At 45.0% G+C, this 21,579-nt stretch overlaps 3 protein-coding genes across 3 annotated transcripts in view; 2 read left to right on the top strand and 1 right to left on the bottom strand.

Annotated features, from left to right (window-relative positions):
• T265_07936 (hypothetical protein) overlaps nt 1-1,457 on the top strand; it is a gene marked incomplete at both ends in the record, with an annotated part of 6,659 nt that extends 5,202 nt beyond the window's left edge. The window contains one exon of the mRNA XM_009173601.1: nt 1,349-1,457. Within this exon, the coding sequence (XP_009171865.1) occupies nt 1,349-1,420 (72 nt within the window). The remainder of the gene's footprint in view (nt 1-1,348) is intronic.
• The window catches only part of T265_07935 (hypothetical protein), a gene marked incomplete at both ends in the record, with an annotated part of 8,545 nt that extends 4,246 nt beyond the window's left edge, over nt 1-4,299 (bottom strand). Inside the window, 3 exons of the mRNA XM_009173600.1 lie at nt 434-622; nt 691-823; nt 4,143-4,299. Coding sequence (XP_009171864.1) covers nt 434-622; nt 691-823; nt 4,143-4,299 — 479 coding nt within the window. The remainder of the gene's footprint in view (nt 1-433; nt 623-690; nt 824-4,142) is intronic.
• Nucleotides 4,300-19,638: 15,339 nt separating this feature from the next.
• The window catches only part of T265_07934 (hypothetical protein), a gene marked incomplete at both ends in the record, with an annotated part of 5,666 nt that continues 3,725 nt past the window's right edge, over nt 19,639-21,579 (top strand). The window contains 3 exons of the mRNA XM_009173599.1: nt 19,639-19,677; nt 19,711-19,875; nt 21,483-21,576. Coding sequence (XP_009171863.1) covers nt 19,639-19,677; nt 19,711-19,875; nt 21,483-21,576 — 298 coding nt within the window. The remainder of the gene's footprint in view (nt 19,678-19,710; nt 19,876-21,482; nt 21,577-21,579) is intronic.

Raw genomic sequence — 21,579 nt, 5'->3', positions numbered from 1 at the left:
GATTCACATTTCCCAAATTTTTGAACCATCGGATTAGAGTTACGATCTGTAGCATTTTTGTAATCTGTAGTACGTGCAACTAAGTAAGTCTGTCCTTGGCAGACGGACGTCATGTCAGTGCCGTAGGTGTCGGAGGTTAGCAGAAGCTGTCCTGACTTTCCCCATCCGAGAAGTAATCTCATTTTCAGCCAATCCACTGGAATTGTTCAGGTGAAGGAATTCATCTCGCACACTTTACAGGTGTGAAACGCATGTCAAACCGTGCGGCAGAATTACTTGGTTGCTCAAAATTTTGTGCATTTTGGAGGGACTTGAACGAAAAAGAAGGGAGCGTCCTAATGTTGCAGCGGACAGTACGACTTCACCTCCGGACTACCTCGTAATGCCAGTTATCGCAGTATGCGGACTCGCTATTCATCCTCGAGCTACTCACCGTTGACCTTCCTGGTATGGTTGAACCTTGGGGAACTGAGTTCCAGTCAGCAGTGAAGCTCGGCCACCACCACGACAAGGTGACAGCTTTAGATTGATGGATATGCAAGTTGGGACAGCATCACCTAGGAAGCTCAGATTTCCACTAACGATAGCGTGTTTGTACACCGCTTTATCTGCCACACTTTCGCTGACGTCATGTGTGGTCTACTCTTGTGGTGGGTTCTGGGTCGGTCAATTAGGACTTAAGGATGTTACCATGAAATTCCTCCTTCCACAAAACCACGTTCAGCAAATTGAAAGGGTTTGTCTTCATTCATTTGTTTGTTTTCACTGCTCTCCAAGGCATCATCACTTTTCCTAGTTAAATACGTTCCAACAACCTCATCTGCTGCATGAAATGAAATGAAAAAAATCGTTCAGCTGTAACACCCTCCCAGGGCCTAGCTGCCATTCCATCCGAAGGAAGCACGAGGGCTTGGCTACTGCCAGGTTGCCCAAGCCTAGACAGGGGAAGTCGAGAGGCAGAGATTGGGTTCGAACCACACGGTAAATTCGCGCTCTAACCACTTGGGCCATCTCGCTCCATCTGCTGTGTAAGTGATATCGTATCAAAGGAAGTTACCCTGGTAATTTGATTATCTGCACCACTGAAATGTGTATCCGTGTCTGCGCAGCACATTCGATTATAGAGTCGTAAGAGCCTCACGTTAACACAGTTGTGTGTGATCGTCTAACCTCATAAACTGTGGCTGTTTTTTCGTTTGTGAGAAACTGATAAACAATTGCCGATACATTCTCTCTCTGCCTCTGCCAAATTGGTCTCGAAACTCAACTTTGGCGCTCAATACCACAGTCAAATTCATGAAAACTCCTTTGTGCTTGACCATATTCCCCATTCGCCATTCGCTTTCAGGTGACGTATTCAAATCGCGCGTTTTTGCCGGATCAAGTATACCAGGCAATAATTTCCCGACTTCCCGCGTGACCTTCGTGATTCTCGTGTCCCATTTTCGATCTGTTAACCAGAATACACAGATTCATATTCTTCTTCGCACATGATAGCAGACCAACCGGATCAAGAGGGATGAGGTTCGAATCTATTTACTTGCTTCAGTAGCAGTGTAACACGGGGTCAGTGGATTAGAGCATGAATGGATCTGTGGGAGGAATGGCATCGTTGAGAATACTCAATCGCGCCGGTTTTCTCTGTTGACACATGATGTCAGGATTTTGTGGTGAGCGAGTCATCTGGACAATACGTATCTGTGTACGAAGTTCTAGCTTATGGATGCAATCGACTGCAATGACATCAACTATCTTCATTCTTGCCATTGTTGGCAGTTTGTTTTTAGGATGACACAGCAAGTCACTTCAAAGGAAGTGCCCGTATTCACTTGGTGCCTGTGGGGTCAGTAAGTGAGCCAAAACCGAAGTGTTTATGCGTCGCACGACACCTTTTTTTCGACCGATATGGCGAACTCCACAGAAGCAAACTGACAGGTACGCTTCAAAGTGGCCTGGCGACTCGGTCGGTTGAAGATTACGTGTATATTGGCTGCTCTTGAAGCTCCGCATGCATAACCAGTCGATGGAGTATATTAATGTTCTACTAGAACCCGAAAATTAGTTATACGAACGAGAAAGCGGAGAGCACTAACAATGTCTGCTTGTTGAGTAAAATTATTACAACAGGTACATATATGCGAACAAGGGACTTATCGTTTTTCAGGTACAGGTTGATAAATCCTGTTGTAAGTCCGGATGCAGGTTTCGTGTCTTCTCCGCTGTTGTACCAGCCACACGTAGTCCTGGAGATCCGTGAGTGAAGCGCCGTAAAGTCCTGAGTGGCCCTGCTCCGAGCTGGGCGACGTGAGAAGCTCTGTGGAGTTGTGTTGCTGTGCTGTTATCCTATATGTAGGAACGTTTGTGTGTATGCGAGTGTCAGCACATGATTTGTTGCTACCTTATCGGACGGTATACAGTCGATGTCAGATGAGTCACTCTTGTGTGTCGTGATTTGTACGTGTAGGGAAATAAAACGAGTNGTGACCTGTAAGTCATGTATGTGGCGAAAGTGTGGCTACAAGTCTTCTTTGAATGACAGACTCCGATAGATATGCTTTTGTTGCACCTTGATGGTTGTGCTTCTTGCTTCATCTTTTCTTTCAAGGACCTATCACGAAGGATGTTGAAGAATAGATCAATCTCCTGTTGCGATATATCTTCTGTACATATTTTTGCCCTGTTGAAGCACAGTAGATATCTGTCTTCTCTAATAGGATTGGTGCTTGAGAACGCGTCACTTATTGTACCAATGAACACAAACGTACGCGTATGGTTGATGAAGTCCTACTGGTGTTTGACTGCATGGGGCTCATTTGGAGACTAACTTGTATGTTCCGGAGGGTGTGATTGCTGTCTTCAGAATTGATATAGAGAGGTTTTTGCGTACTATTTGCGCTACTCACCAATTGTGAGTAGTTACGCACCGTGGGCGTTCAGTTTTTACCCCCTAGAAATGTGACAGGTGGGCCAGAGTAGGATTCATACACGGTTGTGGTTATCAGGGGAGTGCCATTCTCACTTTGAATGTTGTAGGCTGCATTAGTTAAGTTTAGGAAATCCTTCGAAAAGAAAGCCGCAAGCACTATGGTCTGGCTAGAGTGCATTCGATGGTGCGGGGCTACTACTCTGAGTTTTCTAACCTAGTTTATATGCTGGTGAGACAGGTGAAGCCAGAAAATATGGGCAACGTCTTTAAGGGGGGGGGGGGTGGTCTGGCTAGAGTGCATTCGATGGTGCGGGGCTACTACTCTGAGTTTTCTAACCTAGTTTATATGCTGGTGAGACAGGTGAAGCCAGAAAATATGGGCAACGTCTTTAAGGGGGGGCTGCGCAGGTGACGCGTGAATTGTGTCCTGATGAAGCTTATCTATCCATAAAAATCCGCATTATTCGTGTAGAAAACGTGTTAGCAGGAACAGCGTCGCACCTATATGACACCGTTAGCATATCCTAAAGCCGTTGAATGAACCCACCAACATGTCGGTTACTTCTTCTGTTAGATCGGTTTTCAAGGTTATGATAGTTCAACCGTCCGTCGGCCGCCTCCGTGAATCGAGGCCATTGAAAAAATTCGAAGAATCTTAGAGAAACTCATCAGTGTACCTTCAAATTACTTTGATCTAGTTCCCCTCGTTTGTGCGCGTTTACACCCGAAGCGGACGCAACTTTGGAATTTGCCTTTTTCACGAGGGTCTGTATTCTGCTGGTGCTTGTTTTCACTCGCCAGTAAGCCTTGCCTACCTCTGCGCGTCCGTTTGCTGGATATCTATCATTCGTCATCCCAGGCGGTTTCTTTGTGCCACAATGACCGCATGAATCGAAGTTAGTGGAAATATTCGTTTGATTTTCTGGTTACGATTGTTTCAGTATATTCAATCCGTTAACGGTCCTGTCAATCGTACCTTAATTTACAGTACATGCAGGTACGCGGCGAAGAAAAGGCGTAGCACAGCGGAGGCCGATGGTATCTCCCAGTTACCACCTGTCTAGAGTGGACGGTGGTTTAAACATTGTTCAGCTGTAGCACCCTTTCGGTCCTAACTGCCATGCCACCCGAAGGCTGCACGAGGGCTGGGATACCGCCAGGTTGCCCAAGCCTAGACAGGGGAGTCGAGAGGCAGAGGTCGGATTCGCGCCCTAACCACTTCGGCCATCTCGCCCCAAAAATCGTTCAGTTGTAGCACTTTTCAGGTGCCTAACTGCCATGTCACTTCCCACGAGGGCTGAGATACTGCCAGGTCGCCCAAACATATACATGAGAAGTTGGGAGCCAGAGGTCGGGTTCGAACCACGGACCATCCGGTCAGTAAATTCGCGCTCTAAACACTTGCGCGTAATTTAGCTTGTTTTCATGGGAAGTGTCTTCTGGGTAAATACAACAGACGGTGTTCATTGTGAAGCTTCATGTGCACTTGGACTCGTCACAACGTAGATCCTATCTTTCGTCAAGTTGTTAGAGGGTGCAACGAATTCTGCTTTCATCCTACCCGAAAATGAAAACCTTGGATACCTTGAAACACTAGAATTTAGTTTGGCGATTTTCTTGGCTAATTTTCTTGATTACGTGTGTCAGTATCTCACGGCGTCCTGTGCCCCGAATCTGGTAGACCAAGAAAGATTAAGAAGTCTATTTGTGCTGTTAAAAGCGTCGTTTGTTGCTGTCCGGCTATCATCTGATTGCAATGTTATCGTATCTTTCCAGCTAGTAGGTTAGAATAGCGAAGAACTTACAATCAATAGATATGTCGGATAAACAATCGGCCCAGCGAATCCGGCTCCTCGATCTTGTTGGTTTGTTATTTTATTGCGGCATTCACACTGATAGTTAAACACAGGCCCACCGAACCTCAGTTCTGATGTTCTGTATGTACGAGGAGGACTGTGTTCAAAAATACGTCCCGTTATTGAAATCGTATGCATCGTATAATGAATGACCAAAGTGCAGTGAAAACCTAATTTTCTTCAGGCTTGGGCGACCTGGCAGTATCCCAGCCCTCGTGCCTCCTCCGTGTGGCGTGGCAGCTAGGCACCGAAAGGGTGCTACAGCTGAACGATTTTCTATTTTTCAAGGATGAATAGGTACTTGTAACTCCTCACGTATAATCCGGCCGGCCTTGTAGAGGAACTGTAGTGTGTGTACTGCGGGAACTCGTCGAGAGAGAGATTGGGCGTTTTTTAGGGCAAATGTTTATGTCAGCAACACATTGAGTTGAGTAAGGATGGATGTCAACTCAGCATTCCCAGAGTTTCTTCTGCGATCTCGGTCAATGTAGAAGTCTAGCCATTCCGAGTGGGATTTGGAAGGTGTTCACTGGACACGTGGGAAGAACCGCCAGTTTTCAGGCCAAATTCTGCTACCTTGCGATCGAGATTCGAAACTACAGGCTTTGTTCAAAAACCCTGGTAGTTATCCTGTCTAGGTCTTGGCACCTTGGCGGTATTTCAGCTCACACGCAGTTCGCAGTCGGGCGTACCCCGTGACCACGTCGACCTCCGCGTGGTGACTTCGGTCTGCTTGCCTAATTCGTTGTATACTGCAAGACGGATAAGTGAATAATGAAAGTGCTGGCGTCTCTCATCTTTCTTTGTTATTCCTTAACACCTTGTCTCTGGGGATTTCAACGCACAAGGAAGACGTCTCAGTTCACCAGAGGCCTATCTAGGTTGTTTGGATTACTGGCTCAATGATCACGGCAAGCTTCTTTTGAAGCTTTGTGCGAGCTACCGGTAAAAGGAAGAAGGCCTTCGCTGCGGAGTTATTTATTAGAAAAGGCCAACTGACCGGTTACGGACTATAAGACGGAAGCAAAACTATAATTTACATCTTATTTACAAAAACTGGACATCCATATTCTCTTGAACGCATCTTCTTGAACTTTCCTGGATATTCATTGACTCCAATCATTCATTGCTCAAATCCAAGCAACTTACAAAGCGACCCCACAGATTCCGCAACAGAACTCCCCTTTTCAAGAGACGCAAAGCGAAATTCCAAGAACAACACTTACTACTCACATGCCTCCCCATCAGTAGTGTCATCGTTACACCGGTTGTTTCTCAGTACTGCTGGGTCTGGACACACTGCAACTAACTTGGTCTTATCAACATCGGTAACCGGTGGCGACGTTCAGCTCTTTACTTCCGGTCATTCTAAAATGCACTTTTCGATTCGGATCATGCCCACATTCCATGTAAACTTTCGTTCGGCCGAGCAAATTGTTTGTTGCTTATTTCGAGTGATTTCACCTACATAATAACATTTAGACTAATAGGCAGTGAAAATTTCATTAGGTTGGGGTGTAGCTACTGGTTTTAACTGAACAAAGTGGTGTTTTTTCACACGGGGCCTGGTACAAATAAAACAGAGTCGTGTTTCATGTGATCGACAGTCACTGACCAGATCAGCTAACTCGATAACGCAGTCTCGCACTGCTGTCCTCTCAAAAAGATACCCACTCTCGACCAAGTGCGTTGCGTCTAATCTACGTGTTTATCAGATGAATGGGTTAGGCGAAAGACTTCCACCTTTACAAGGCTAACGAGAATCCCTAGGGATGGTGGTTTGATGGGAAACAGCTCTGATCAATTTCTTCGATAGCTGAACTTTCAGACCTGTGAATTTTTTAATCAGACCACATCCAAGTTCGTCGTTTGAAACAGAAACACTCCGTTTGGTTGATTGGCTGTTAGCTAGCTACGGAACAGGCTGAACAATTGCAGTTTTATTTATCCTATGAGACTTTGAATCCACAGGCGGAATATTACCCCTCTGTGTAAATGGAAATTAGAGTTGAGAATAAGCAAGGGCAAATGAACAAAATGTTGAATTCAACATTTCCTTCCACGAGAATGAGTTTCATATAGGCATGTGGCACAGTAATCTGTCGCAGAAGGGGTGAACAGGGAATTCACTGCATGGTACTGGGTGTCCGCTTCCGTTATCCAATTAAATTAGCGTTTATTCAAATGTTTCGGTAATTAGGTTTGAAAACGTTTGTGGTTAGTTCTACTGTGTGTTTATTGAGCTGTTGGAGGTTCACCCTTTTTTAAATTTTCCTGTCGTAGGTGTCCGCATTGTTGTACAGCTTGCACGATGTTATGTCTCAACGCGTTTTTTTTCAGTTTGATTGACATAGGGGAGGAAGTGAGGTTGGTCTTTATCCAAGCACTGGAAGGGATACTTCACCCTCTATTTACTCAGAGCTGTTTTGGTGATTTTGTTTGTATGTCTATACGAGTCTGCACAATCCGTACTTGGAAAGCTGGTGAGACGTTGGTTGGAAAGGCACTAAGAAGAGTTTACACGAATTTACCAACTTTCCAGACATTTCTGTACCGGCAATTTCAGACTGACTTTCCTTGTACACTGAGTCAATGACCAAGACGTATCACCCTAAGTGAAGCAACGGATATCCGTATTAATGGAGTAGGCACAAGGAATTAGTATGGACCTGGCATTTCCTACTTACTGAGCATTAACAAAAATTAGAACGCATTAATCACAGCGAAAGTTTCCACTCAGATATACTTCAAAATCCATCGGTAAAAATGCTTATCAAACTCTTCTATGCAAATGTAACGTTTACTCACGATTATTACCAACGGCACCTGAAAGTGTGCGATTTTCCGTAAACTTACACCGTAAACGTGCCATCATTTGTTTTGACGTTTGCCGGAGAAGCGAAATTGGAAATTCTCAAGAATGACTGAACCAAGCATCGGACCACTGGACAAACGTAACATGTCATCCCTTTTCAGAGTTGAAACGAAGGAACATGTATCCAGTGCCACACAGAGGATTATCGGTGTGCGGATCGGTAAACATCATTTCGTGTGCTGACAGGTGGACACGGTTTGAGTGTAATTGACATAATTGCAAACAACTCGAGGATTAGGGACAGCCTGCGGCAAAGTTTGACAAATTCGCGCTGAATGCTAGAAAGATATTTTCCCCAAAATGGACACTCAGTTTACGGAGAACTAAGAAAGTTTCGTAGAAAAAAAACGGCAAAACAACCGCGAAGGTGCGCAAGCATTTTTCCGAAAGATTGCAGGTAACGTGTTTGCTGCTCTCTACTCCATATTTCGCCCACATTATTATGAGCTATCCAACTTAAGCGTATACGTGAGTACGAAGAAGTTAGCAAACAAAGCTTGTTTTCTGTGATTGTTCTCCTTGGCTAATACATCACAAATTTATATGGTAGCAGAAATCACGTGGAAAAGTTCAAGATCGGGGCTACATACACTTTAGAGAAATAGAAATCAAAGGAAGGGAGGGGGTTGGATGAGGGATAGGTCAATGGGTCACGGTAATCAGGTGAGTGATGTCAATGTCAGACAGACTTGTGGGACCGGATGTTTCGTAGGCCAGTTCAAGTTCAGAGCTCGCACAAGTTTCTTTTGGATGCAAAGTTGCGGATCCAGCAGTTGGATTCCAATCGCCTCTGCGATCGATAGTAGTTTGGATCATACCAGTCGTGATCCGTTCAGAGGTACCTGGTATATGATGGTGAAGGCTTGCTCCTTGTCTATGACATGACCGGTTTCGGCCAAATGTGATGCAATCGCCACTCCACTAACCACTCCCACTAACACTCAGAGATACGGGATTGTGTTCTAGTATTCTGTCCGACAAATGCCTTGTTATACGACCAACGTATGATGCTCGGGACGAGCATACGAATGAGTACACACAAAAGCTGGCGGTAGAACGTGGCAATTTGTCCTTCAAGCAGAATTTGATAGTGGGGCTGGAGTTGAAGCTCAAACATAGATTAGCGGCCAAGTATGTCGTATCAACGGAGTTTCTAAGCCTTCTGGTGATTAGTTCAGCAACCGAGTCACCTTTGAATGGAAGCCTCATGTATACGGGCTTCTTTCGAACAGAAAATTCCGTAGGTTTGGGTTTAACGTCTTCCATAATCTGGAGTACGAACCTTTCAGGATATCCGTTCTCCAGGAATGTGCGTCCGAAGAACTTTAGTTCCTCTTCTAAGCATTCGGGTGAGCATATCTTCATTGCTCTCCCGGTCAGGCATCTAATTAGGTTGCGTTTTTGTTGCAACGGGACGAAGCTATCAAAGTGAGTATACTGACCTTTCCACGTTTGCTTTCTGTGGTCCCGTCAGTCTTCTTTTTAACATTGACATCGAGGGAACCTAACTGTCCGTTTTGTTCCGATTCGATAGCAACCTTGATATTAGTATGCACTGAATTGAAACTGCTTAGTACGTCTGTTGTGCTGATGGTTTCGTCGGCAAGTACGGAATTGCCGTCCACGTAGTGACGCGTATACCATTTGGCAAACCGGAAATTCCGTGTCTTCGGTTTTCCGAAGATGGAAACTACTTTGCAGTTGAGACTACTTTTGTATTCGTACATTGGTGATGAGCTCTTCTAGTATGGGTGTTTCATCACAATTAAAAAAAACCGGTGCTGGTTTTTCATCACTAAAGAGAATCCACAATAATAATCGATAAAGGCGTTATTTGGGAAGCCTTGGTTGTGCAAACCAAGCAGCATCCAAAATCGGGTGTAACTCTGTTACATGCAACACAGTATCGAAACAAAGGGTATAACTGGACGTGTGTGCTCCCCCCGACGGTTTGGGATGCGCAGTCGCTGGAGCACGATCAGGGCGGTTGAAAACAATCAGAAACGAAAGAGAAAGTCTCATTTAAAATTCAGTCTTTTCTGGCATATCCATGACCTTTCCTGGGCGTTGTCCTGGAACCTGACGTGTGAATGCAGATACACTCAAACAGTTTGAAATCCGTAACTCAACTGTCGGCTAGCTGCGTCTGTCGCGCCTTGAATTGCAGAACAAAACATTACTCAAAGGTTTCGGCAGTAGCATACGCCGTTGCACCGGTAAGTGTCGAATCCCACAGAAGTCACATCCTGGTAGACACGAGGAAGATGTGTTCGGACAGGAGCCATGCTGTTTCCAAGGTCAAACGCTGCACCTGGAGAAATTCAGTTTTTCACTGAATCAAGGTGAGGAATTCGTCTACTGGTGTAGGGGGACCAGCAGAGTTGTCGTTGGTTAAAGCAGGTCTGGTACTTTGTTTGCAATCTGATTAAGTGCGGGTGCATCAGTTTACAAAATGAGAAAAACTGGAGTTAACTTCCCGCTAGCAGATGAACTTAATCCGGTCTGATCTGATCGTTACTCGAAATACAACCTACTGTTGACCAGCCGGGAACGTAACGACATAATCAATAGACCTCAAACAGGTTTGTGCCCCCAAAAATCGTTCAGTTGTAGCACCCTTTCGGTGCCTAAATGCCATGCCACCCGAAGGTTGCACAAGGGCTGGGATACTGCCAGGTTGCCCAAGCCTAGACAGGGAAGTCGAGTGGCAGAGGTCGGGTTTGAACCACAGAGTTTCCGGTTAGTAAATTCGCGCTCTACCTGCTTGGATCATCTCGCCCCAAGGAGAAGTGCTAATTTATCTTGTTCATCTGCAGACAAACTCTTCTCAATTTCCTGGACAGCGTTCGATGATTCCGAAAGATACAAACGACTAATAGTTCAATGGATGGTCGAGTGTATTCTTGGAGTCAGATCATTCCGCTCTCATTGGGTGACTCGACAGACTAGGCGATGTTTTTTTTTCTCAAAAGTCATCTCAGTGGCGCGCAATTAGTTCCAGGTGAAGCGATGATTTCCTTTCCGTCGCGTGCAGTTGCCCGGCCGCTCAGTTTGTCGTCACGAACGAAAGCCAGTTTCCCACTCTAGAACGTGCTAGACTGTGAAGCGTATAACGGTGCAAAGATGAATCTTCTAAACTTATCGCACGGCTTCTTGAAACGGGAGAAGAGGAACATGAGACAAAACGGCTTAAGATGAAAAGCTTTTGCATGGTAGTGCTGTCGGATGGTTTGATGTGGTCACCTGTGTACAAGATGTCAGAAGGTATACTAAAGTTCCGGTGATTTGTGCAATCAGCGCACTCATTTCCTCAAAAACTTCTTGTTTGCTTCACTACCATTGAGCGACCAACTGAAGCCGTCCACTTGATGCAACATTGAAGTTCAACTCTCAATTATTTCAAACTGGATGGACTCAGACTACGAACTGCACCTCCAAGTTCATTCTCTATAAGACGAAACCAGAACATTGGGGTTCAAGGTTAAATAAATAAATAAACAATTACAGTTACAGTGGACGCATTTAGTGAAAATCCACATGTAGCGCGACAACATGAATTATGCGATAGTTCATCTCACAAAATGCGAGGCAAATGTTTGAAAATGCTGAAAATTGCCCGGAGATTTCTGGGAAAGTTTTTGATGATAGACATGCTACTGGCTGACTGTACAGAACATGTAGTTCTTTTGCAGTTGAATGCCACGTTTTCGTTTCCAGAGAAAGTACAGGGTGTCTCATAATAGACGCAAAAAATAATACCCATGTTAAAACTTCAACACCAATTTGAACATTTATTATTCTTTACGTGGACATACAAGCATCATGGAGGTTTACCGAAAATAAACGGGCATTACAAAAGATTTTGAAAAGTTACCCCTTTCTTCTATAATAAGTTGGAGGCGGTATCAGATGTGAGACACAACATGTTTAACGTCTTCAGGCGTCACTCGTGCACACTCCTGTTCAACTTTTCCTCTTAACTCCACCAAATCCTTCGGTTTATTTTCATGATGTACGCGAGCCTTGATCATTCCCCAAAACCAACAATCCAGAGGTGTGAGATCGGATGACCTTGTGGGCCAAAAGTTTGGAAATCAACAATCAATGACTCTCTCATTACGAAATTGCTCTCGGAGATAAGTTCTCACTTGGTTTGAGTAGTGGGGTGGAGTGTCATCTTGTTTAAAGACGGTTGATGACTTCTTGTACTGTTTGAGTTGCGGCATAGCGTGCGTCTGCAGCATATGGAGGTAACTGTCGCCGGAAACCGTAGCATCAAAGAGAAAAGACACTTTGAGGAGAATGTCATCTACACATAGAGATGAGGGGAATGGAGAATATTGGTGAGGTACTCGTAAGAAGCTTCACGGGACCATATCACGCAATTGTGCTTGTTGATTATGCCATCCACAGAAAAATTTGCTTCATCGCTCATGCTACGGGTTGAGATGAAGGTGGGGTCTCCTAATACGATGCACGGTGGCGCGGGAATGCCGGTCAACTGAGACACCTGAGTTATTGACGAAGATGCCATGGTGCTCTGGGACTGAAGTTGCTTGACGGCATTCTGAGCACTCTTTCATCACTCAGAGACTTTCTCCCTTTGCCAGGGAAATCCAATACAGATCCATTGGACTTAAAGTTCGCAATCAAGCGTGCATTGTTCGACACGGTGAAAGGATCTTTAATGAGACCATGTTTGGTTTTGTAACCACGAAGTGCAGCGGTGGAGCCTCCACCAAGGGAATAATAGAGTTTCACAATTTCAATGCACGTACTGACATCCATCGTAAACAGAAAAATTACCAACACTTGCACACAAAACCTTCTTTATGTGGCTACTAACGGTGGAAAATTTTGTTATCTTTTCTTTGATTAGCTACGTTGACTTACCCAATCAAATTTTGCGTCTATTATGAGACACTCTGTACACTTCCTTGAAATTATGATATAAGGAGGACTTGAACGTCTGGGATAGCCAAAGTGTAGACAGCTGTAGCATTGTCACTGACCCAAACTCCAGATAAATATGCTAACGACATTCAAAGCCACACCAGATGTGGTTTTGGTAGTGACTTTTTCCCCCATGCCTCAGGTTCCCTCTCCGCTGAGTTGATAGACTTTCATAAGTTTTATATCCCTAATTTCCGGACATGTCGGAAGATGTGATTACCAACTGATAAAAGTTGTACCTCGCACTTGTGAATCGCATCACTCGGTCGATGAACGCTTTTCTATTTCCGGATCATGTCACTGATCGGTCACCATGCATTTCGTCTTTCGTATGGCTGGGGAGTCGGAAACAACGCCTGGTTGGCTAGCCTGTCTGTCGATATTCGGGGAACACTAGCTAGTCCGCGTGACATATCCCGTTAGTGATGCGTATGCACGTATGCGTTTGAACGCTGTTCACCATAATACTGGGTTAAGATCTGACAGAGAATGTCGTGATCAGTGTTTGTTTCGGATATTCAAAGCTCTTCGTAGTTTGGAGAAGACGCCGACAAACAAGAATTTGCGAAACCGGTCGTGGGCTGTCCAAGAGTTTTCAGCAACCTTGTGAGTAGTTTCCCGCGTGAAAATATGCTGCGATATCTCGAATATCGTGCCAACTGAAACATGAGGCGGCCTGTGTGCAGCACATTCATTTGTAGAACATCATAAACGAGAGATGCAGTTGAGTCTCTCGTGAGTTGCAAATTGATTTGCAAATGAGTGTATTACTAGAATGACAATATTGTTTGTAGCGAAAAGCGTGTGACCAACTGTCGTATGGTCTAGAATGTCCACACACAGTGTGCACTGACCAGCTAGACGGCTGATTCTTAGGGTGAGAACACGAGTGCAAGACATCTCTTTCCTTGATCTACACGTCAGAATTCTCTAGCATACCATCTGATTACTTCGGAATTCGAAGCGCATCCAGAAAAGTGTACTTTTCAAGGATACGACCTTGGAGAGCTCAGATGATAATCATGTTCTGCTATGATGGTCGGATGGTTTCTTCGGTAGCGTTCGATTAAGAAAATCTGTGGCTAACACGCAGTTTTAGGTGGCTGACAACTGTTCATTTGAATCGCGAAGATTCGCGCGCAAACGAGCGCGTTTACGGGAGGGCAATCACACGAGTCAAAGGCAAATAGAGAACGCAGTTCTTCGTTCTTATTCTACCGGCAGGCCGTCACGGTCTGTCTGACTCTGTTATTCCAGGTCAGCGGAACTGCGGACACAATGGTCCGCCCTCATACGTTAACTGACTACAGTCATAGAGGTCAAGGTTATATCCGACTGTCAGTGAGTCCAGATCATCCGCGACACAGTTATCCTCATTGTATTTCTTCTCGGAGTGGAAGTGTTATATCTGCTGATTTGTCAATCTGTCGTATCTGCTGCTGACCCGCTCCAGTGCCTAGTGTCGGAGAGACAAGACTCACAGAAGGGAACACAACAGATTATTCCGAACAAGCGAGTGAGTGAAAGAGCGAAGACTCGCGCGCAAACGAACGCGTTTACAGGAGGGCAACCACACGAGTCGAAGGCAAATAGAGAATGCAGTTCTTCGTTCACCGGCAGGCCGTCACGGTCTGTCTGACTCTGTCACTCCGCGGAACTGCGGACACAATGGTCCGCCCTCATAGGTTAACTGACTACAGTCATAGAGGTCAAGGTTGCATCCGACCGTCAGTGAGTCCAGATCATCCACGACACAGTCATCCTTATTGTATTTTTTCTCGAAGTGGAAGTGACAAAGAGGGCTAAGGGCATACACTGAAAACGATTCTGTAACCGAGATGTCGCCGATGCTGGACAAAGCAAAGCCAAGATGACTGGGATCAGGGCTGATATCACTTTGGTTTTCAATGCAGTTTGAAGCCTGAGAGAAATATCGATCTGATTTGCACGCAAGCTTTATCGGAGGGGCAGTTGGCTTCGAGTATACTACATTGTGGTTTTGGAAGCGTCATCAATGGACGAATGAGATTAGGGACTGTATTCATCGTGACAAACGGACACGTTCAAGGTAGATTGCCGAATGATTCAGTAAACACTAGAAAAAGGGATGGATCGTAAAGGCTGATGCGGTACAACGCAGCTAAAAAAGCGATTTACTGCTGATCGTTGTGGAACACCGCTGAGAATATTCCCAGTCGAACGTGTATGTGGACCATGTGACATTGTAACAGTGTCGTCTGCAGGTGCCGTGTATCTGTGAGCACGCGTGCGGACGTACGAGTATCCCCTTGCCGGTCCCACTTATTGGAGGTTGTGCTCTCCCTCCATGTTGTTTTTTTCTGGTACTCATTAAGCCAGATTTGTGATCGAGAGTGACTTCTTATAGATAGATGTTTGGATAGATGTTATGGATAGATGTTTGGTGAAAACTCGAGTGGATAATATATGTGGGAGATTTTTTTAAAAAAATTTATGCTATCTTAATCATGGACATAACTACTAGACTTAATTTGACAACATGACCCACGTCTCCGTTTGTCGGTTGTTGGTCTTTTTCAACTAATCAAGTTGTATTGAGTTCTGAGAGGCCTTCATGCATTTCTTTGCTGTTCACCTATGCTCGATTTCGCAACAGTTCTCCTCGTAGTACTTGGAAAAACATTAACGTCCGAATTGGTTGAGTTGGGTCATCTTCCCCGACTAGATTCGCTTGTTCTGCCTAATGATTTTAAGTCTGCAACATTCTGTAACGTGTCACATAGTGTTTCAACTCATCCATTCCATTTTTGGAGGAAACGAATATCTTACAGCAATGAAATCATGCTGCCGAAAACGAAAACTGTGTCGAACCATACTCACCACAATCCGATGACGTCAACGTGCTCGAATCGAATTACTGAACGGTAATTTTTGGGGTTCTAACAAACAGATGGGTTCAGATTAGGTAGCCACCCTTGGAGAGAAAGCCACCTTGGAGAGTCACTTCTCACGATCATCCATTTCTTGCAGCTATTACGCGCAGGAAATTCCATCGTGTTTCTGTAGTTATCTTAAAAGAAAGGTTAATATACAAGCCTTAAGAAGATGGAGAACTTCGTCGTATTGAGTGCATCGGTTTATTAAAAAGGACATATCGGACGGTTACATGCTAGGGCTGTGTAACCAATTTGTTTGATCAGAATCGGTATGGCTGAAAGGCCATAGCCACACCACTCTCGTTTGAACGGCCGCGTTCCTGTTCTGGCATGATTATTCCGGTGAGTCCACACCAAAGGGAAGCACTGGACTCGAGTTTCGCTCTTATTAGAGCTCATCAGCAATGCATATCCAATGGCCGTGCCGGGATTTGAACCCCGGACATCCGACATGCGAGGCGAGCGTATAACCACTACTCCACCAACGCACGTTGGACGCATCTAAATTTTAACGTCTGCACAGGTGAACGTATTCACACCTGAGCGATGTGATTGGTGTGCCCGACTCATCGAACGACAACCCAATAACTGCCCTTGTTGTGACGATCGATTGATCCGCCAGTCAGGACTTCCCGGTCAGGTAGCCTGGCACACGCTTGAAACCCACTGGGCAGATTTTTGGTTGCAATTTTGGGATTGTGCGGCGGTTCAAACGAGAGTGGTGTGGCTATGGACAAAAATACCTATCCCGCAAAACCCCATTTACTCACCGCTCGTCGGTACACGGAATTCTAGGTAGGCTTCTTTCTATCCATTCCACCGCCGGTCTACGTCTCCTTGCAGTTCCGGCTTGAAACACAATCAAGGGTTAATGTCAACGAGAGGCTTTCTAGACACGCTTTTCTGCCATTCAGATTCCCGTACGTCAAAAAGTGCTTCCCGCCCACTAAACGGAAGGCACATGTTGCTTTTGATATCATAGAAGCTCCGACTTCCAAATTGGCGTTCATCAAAAAACAGTCGACGGACCGAGGGCTACTAAGTTATCCAGTAGGTTGTAGCCACCCTTTCGACACATGCTTGACTGTACAGGTCACCGCCAATCGCTAGATCACGAGATCCGTCTTTTCTTCTTACACTCAAATCACGCCACAGAATCGTGACTAACTTGACTACACAACTCACAGCCAAGCCCCCAATCCCAAGACCCGTCTTTCTTTCCCTACACGTACAAATCACGACACACAAGGGTGACTCATCGGACATCGACTGTCTACCGTCCGATAAGGTAGCAACAAGTCGTGCTGACACCCACACACACGCAAACGTCCCTACATATAGGATAACAGCACAGCACAGCACAGCAACACAACACAATTCAACAGAGCTTCACACGTCACCCAACTCGGAGCAGAGCCGCTCAGGACTTACGACGTTCCAATCACGAATATCCAGGACTATGTGTGGCTGTTACGACAGCGGAGAAGACACGAAACCTGCATCCGGACTTACAACAGGATTTATCAACCTGTACCTGCAAAACGATAAGTCCCTAGTTCGCTGATATTGTTAGTTCTCCACGTTTTCTCGTTCGCACAACTAATTTTCGGGTTCTGGTAGAGCATTAACAAGACCACCATTGTTAGGATTACAACCGAATTTCGCTTAGGCACAATAAAACAATAAACAGGTCGCGTACTGAAGATGTCTCCTCAAATGGTGACGAAACGTTTGAAAATCACTTGCCAAGCTCAGCGAACAGATCAATAGCCACCTGACCAATACTAGCTTCATAATGATCTGAGTCTCCACCTACAGGCATCCGCCTCGCAGAGTTACACTAACAAAACCGCAATCGTTTGTGAAAGTTTACTCTTTCTGAATGACTATCGTTAACAGATTACAGACAGCCTTTAAATAAGCCCTAACTGTACGCTCACTTCCGTCACCAAACACCAGGGAAAACTGCCCAACTTATGTTTTGCAGTTGAGCAGCCAACCGGTAACACATCAATTTGAGGTTACGCAACTGGTGTGTGTAGTCTGCAGTTGTGATCTGCGACATGAGCCGCACACGCAAACAAGAAGAAACAACAAAAGTCATCGGTACTGTTGCCCCGTCCTCGACGCCACGACCCATCCAGTGCACACACTTTTTAGCTACTCACTGGTCGAGTACTACTGTCAGTTGACACCCAATGGACCGGGTTAACTGGCAGTGATGACACCTAAGGCAATGAAAATGAATCAGCGGCCGATCAACTGGACTGTTGTGAAACCGATTAGCCCTTGACATTGACCGGAAGATTCGTTCGAAACATGACTGAGTTCAATCCTCGAGGCATAACCTTAGGTTTTCGATCTATGTACGCCACTTTCGAGCTCACTTACAAGCAGTTACAAGCCAGTGGACGGGAAATTAAACTTCTCATACGCACATAGTTTCAAAACACTGAACATTCTATCTGAACTTTTACAGGTATTCACTGATTATTACACAATCGTAAACGAACACTGAAGGAAACTCGGGGACTGCACCTACCTGATGAGCTCCAAGACGGGCGAAGCCAGTCGTGGGCTATCGAAGAGTTTTCAGCCACCTTGTGAGTAGTTTCTCCTTTATGGACATTGAACACGTTTCCTAATAAACTTCGACACAGCCACAGACTACTCGCATGACTCATTAGTAGTATGCGTCAATACACCAGTAAGTAATTGGGTTCGGCTTATGGTTGAATGATCTGTAACCTGTATGGCCAATCGAAAAGCAGTTACCACGCCGATAAATGTTGCTTTTTCCCAATTGTGGAAAAAATTGTTTCCTGATCGACACTCGCGAGATTCTGTCAGAAACCGTAACAACGGAATTAGGGTTAAATTCCACTGTAGAGGTTGACACGTATGTTTCAGAATACGAAAATTCCCCATAATAAATTATAGAGCAATCCATCCAAGCCCCAAAGTTTTACATCATTTTTGACGTCAGTTGGAATATCAGCTTATGACTTCATGTAAAGATCAATCTTCCTACCTACCAATGCAAGCAGTTTGGAAATGTTGGGTTTTTAATTGGCAAAATATCCTCGTGTGTTTGTCCGTAACTGGTATGTGAAACAAGTTGGTATGAGAAACACTTAACCTGCGAAATAAGGCAAATGTATCCTCCTATCTGTCTGGTACCCCTTGGCACCTTGAATAAACCAGTATGTATTGAATATGTGAAAACGCTGACAGAGTGAAGGGGTACGAAGAAAGCACTTGTTTTCGATTACACAGTGGACCAAACCCTAACTTTGACGTCGTGGGATTATTCTCTGCAAAATTTACCATCGCGTGAACTCCACAAGCCGCCATAAAAAAAGAAATTTGAGCAATTGTGTAATCGGATAGTCCTGTGGATAAAAAAAACATCGCTTGAACCCATCGCTGAGACCTGAGTGATTATCTGCAATACTTACGTTTGCAAAGCAAGCAAGCTCATGGAAGCATGAAGAAATCGGAGTTTGAAAGCGTAGGTCATCTAGCGCCCTCACCCAATGTTATTTGAATTTTACTGACAAGTTACAAGTTTTCTCACTCCTGCTGAGCGCTCGCAGCAGAAGTGTATCCACGATCACACAACGAGATATGTTCCGAAGGATGGCGGAAACTGCAGACATGTGAAATGCGCTGACTTGCAAGGTGATTATGTAACTTTCAGGATTCATATTTCCAGCTACGACCGAAATACGTTTTGCACCCACCCCATTTTGAAGGAACACAGAGACTTGTTTTGCGTTATCTGGAACTAAATTTAGCATCTTCTCACCGTTCGAAAGCCCACGACCGGTTTTGCCCATCTTGAGTCCCCGAGTTTCCGTCAACCTCATGTTCTACTTGAACCCGAATTGGACTGTTTTCGAGAAATACACTCATTTGCAAATCAATTTGGTCATCACGAGAGACTCAACTGAATGTATCCTTTATAACATTCTACATCTGAATGTGCTGCACACCGGCCGCCTCATGATTCAATTGCACGATATTCGAGATATCGCAATATATTTTGTCATAAAGGGAACTAATCACATGGTTGCTGAAAACTAGTCGAACTTTGAACCCCGGACATCTGACATGCGAGGCGAGCGTGTAACCGCCACTCCACCAACGCACGTTGGACGCATCTGAATTATCACGTCTGAACAGGCGGACGTGTTCACACTTGAGCGATGTGATTGGTGTGCCCGACTCATCGAACGACGACCCAGTAACTGTCCTGCAAGTATAATTAGTGACAAAACGTCTGATGAAATGGTGGCGTCCACAAAAGAGACTAGACCCCTCAATGATAAAAATCTAGCCCAGCCCTTCGTGATTTGAAGCAAAAACAAGGGCCATTCGCAACGCCATTTCAGGATGCAAAATACCCTTCCAACAATGACCAGGATGAGAAATTCGGGGGTCGAGCTTTTGTACACTTTATCACAAAACGACTATCTGGAAAATAGCATCGACACGAGTGAGTAGTATCATACGACAAAATCTTTATCCATATGATGGACGACTACCTCAGGTTCCAATTTCTGATGAGATCACCGCACAGATAAAGCCACCTGTATTCGATCTCTTAGAAGAGGTTTATCAATTTATCACTTCGCTCGTAAGAAGAATAGTGAGCGTATCAAAACGACTTATCTGGTGGGTGTCAATACCAGATCTTCACAGTTTGGAAGAGTTTATTGTCGGAAAGCCTTTTGAGCAGATCGATCAAAAGTGACCTTTTCTGTACATCTTCCTTTTCAAAAAGGACAAGATTGTAGCGACCTCTCGTGTTAGTTGGGCTGTTGTTTTTCGGTCAGGAAAGGGTCCCAGTTAAACAGAGAGTTTTGGACCGGTCAGTATCGTCCCGAAGTGCACCCCACAGAGACCGACAGGTAAAATGTTACAACCACACCTTTAGCATCCGGCGATCGCTTCAGTGGGGGAATTTGAAGTGTCATACTCTTTGTGAGTGTGTATCACCCGTTGGCTGTTTGGAAAGGTTGTGTAGGGCTTAGCACAAACTTCAACAGTCTTGGCACCAGAATCGGCTCTCGCTAGATCAGACACACACACGCATCAGAGGGATCATAGTTACGAGTTTTCATATCCACAAACCACTTTCTTCCAACTTCCATCGCATCAATGCGCAACATCAATGTCGCGTCTGTTCACCTTCCGTCATTTTGGAACTAGTTCATGCATCCGCTTGCTCCATCAGCGATGCGCTGACAAATTTTTATTTCTCATGGTCTAAATTACATTGCAACCCCGACGGACACTCATCTCTGAAACTGTTTATTCAACGTTTCTTATGGCGAATATGAACAAAGACATGCGTTCATGGACAAGACTTTGTCTATAATGTCAACGTTTAAAGATAGTTCGCCATACTCACTCACACATCGGACTACCGATTCGACCATGTTCACTCGATGTTGTTGGATTTCTCCCGCGGCTGTTTTTCTCTTTCGCTAGGGGGGGAGTAGTTGTAGTGACCCAGTCACCCACACATACTTGACTGTTCAGCTCACAGATTCACCTAGTAGACGAAACCACAGCATCTGCATATAATGTTTGATGTATCCTTCCTGCCCGTCACCATAAATGGTCTATGATTTTGTGGCCACCTTGAGACTAGTAAACATAGAATGGAACGCGAAAATATGCTCTCATAGCTTACGTGCAATGCTCACATATGAAGATGTCTGGTCCTACCCTTGAACTTTGTTTCCTGGGTCCCATTGATATATGAGCTTCACAACCAAGTCTGATAGAATGAAAGCTAATTTCAACAAGCAATGTAGCAATTGTGAAATTTTTGGCTACCCAAGGTGCAAATTGGAAGGATAAAATTATCCCTTCAGCATCCGGCATAAAGGTGGATGGGGACTTAGTGCTAGCTTAACACAATCATTCCGAGGTACCTACACCTCCAGACATTCACTCAGGCAATCTTGACAGAAACGAAACTGAAGAACGCCACTCACATCGGTTGGCAGCCATATCTTGTAATGTCTCCAACCAGGCACAGTG

The sequence above is a fragment of the Opisthorchis viverrini genome (assembly GCF_000715545.1).
Source record: "Opisthorchis viverrini unplaced genomic scaffold opera_v5_194, whole genome shotgun sequence".
Lineage (NCBI taxonomy): Eukaryota > Metazoa > Platyhelminthes > Trematoda > Opisthorchiida > Opisthorchiidae > Opisthorchis > Opisthorchis viverrini.
This window is presented reverse-complemented; position numbering and strand designations above follow the sequence as displayed.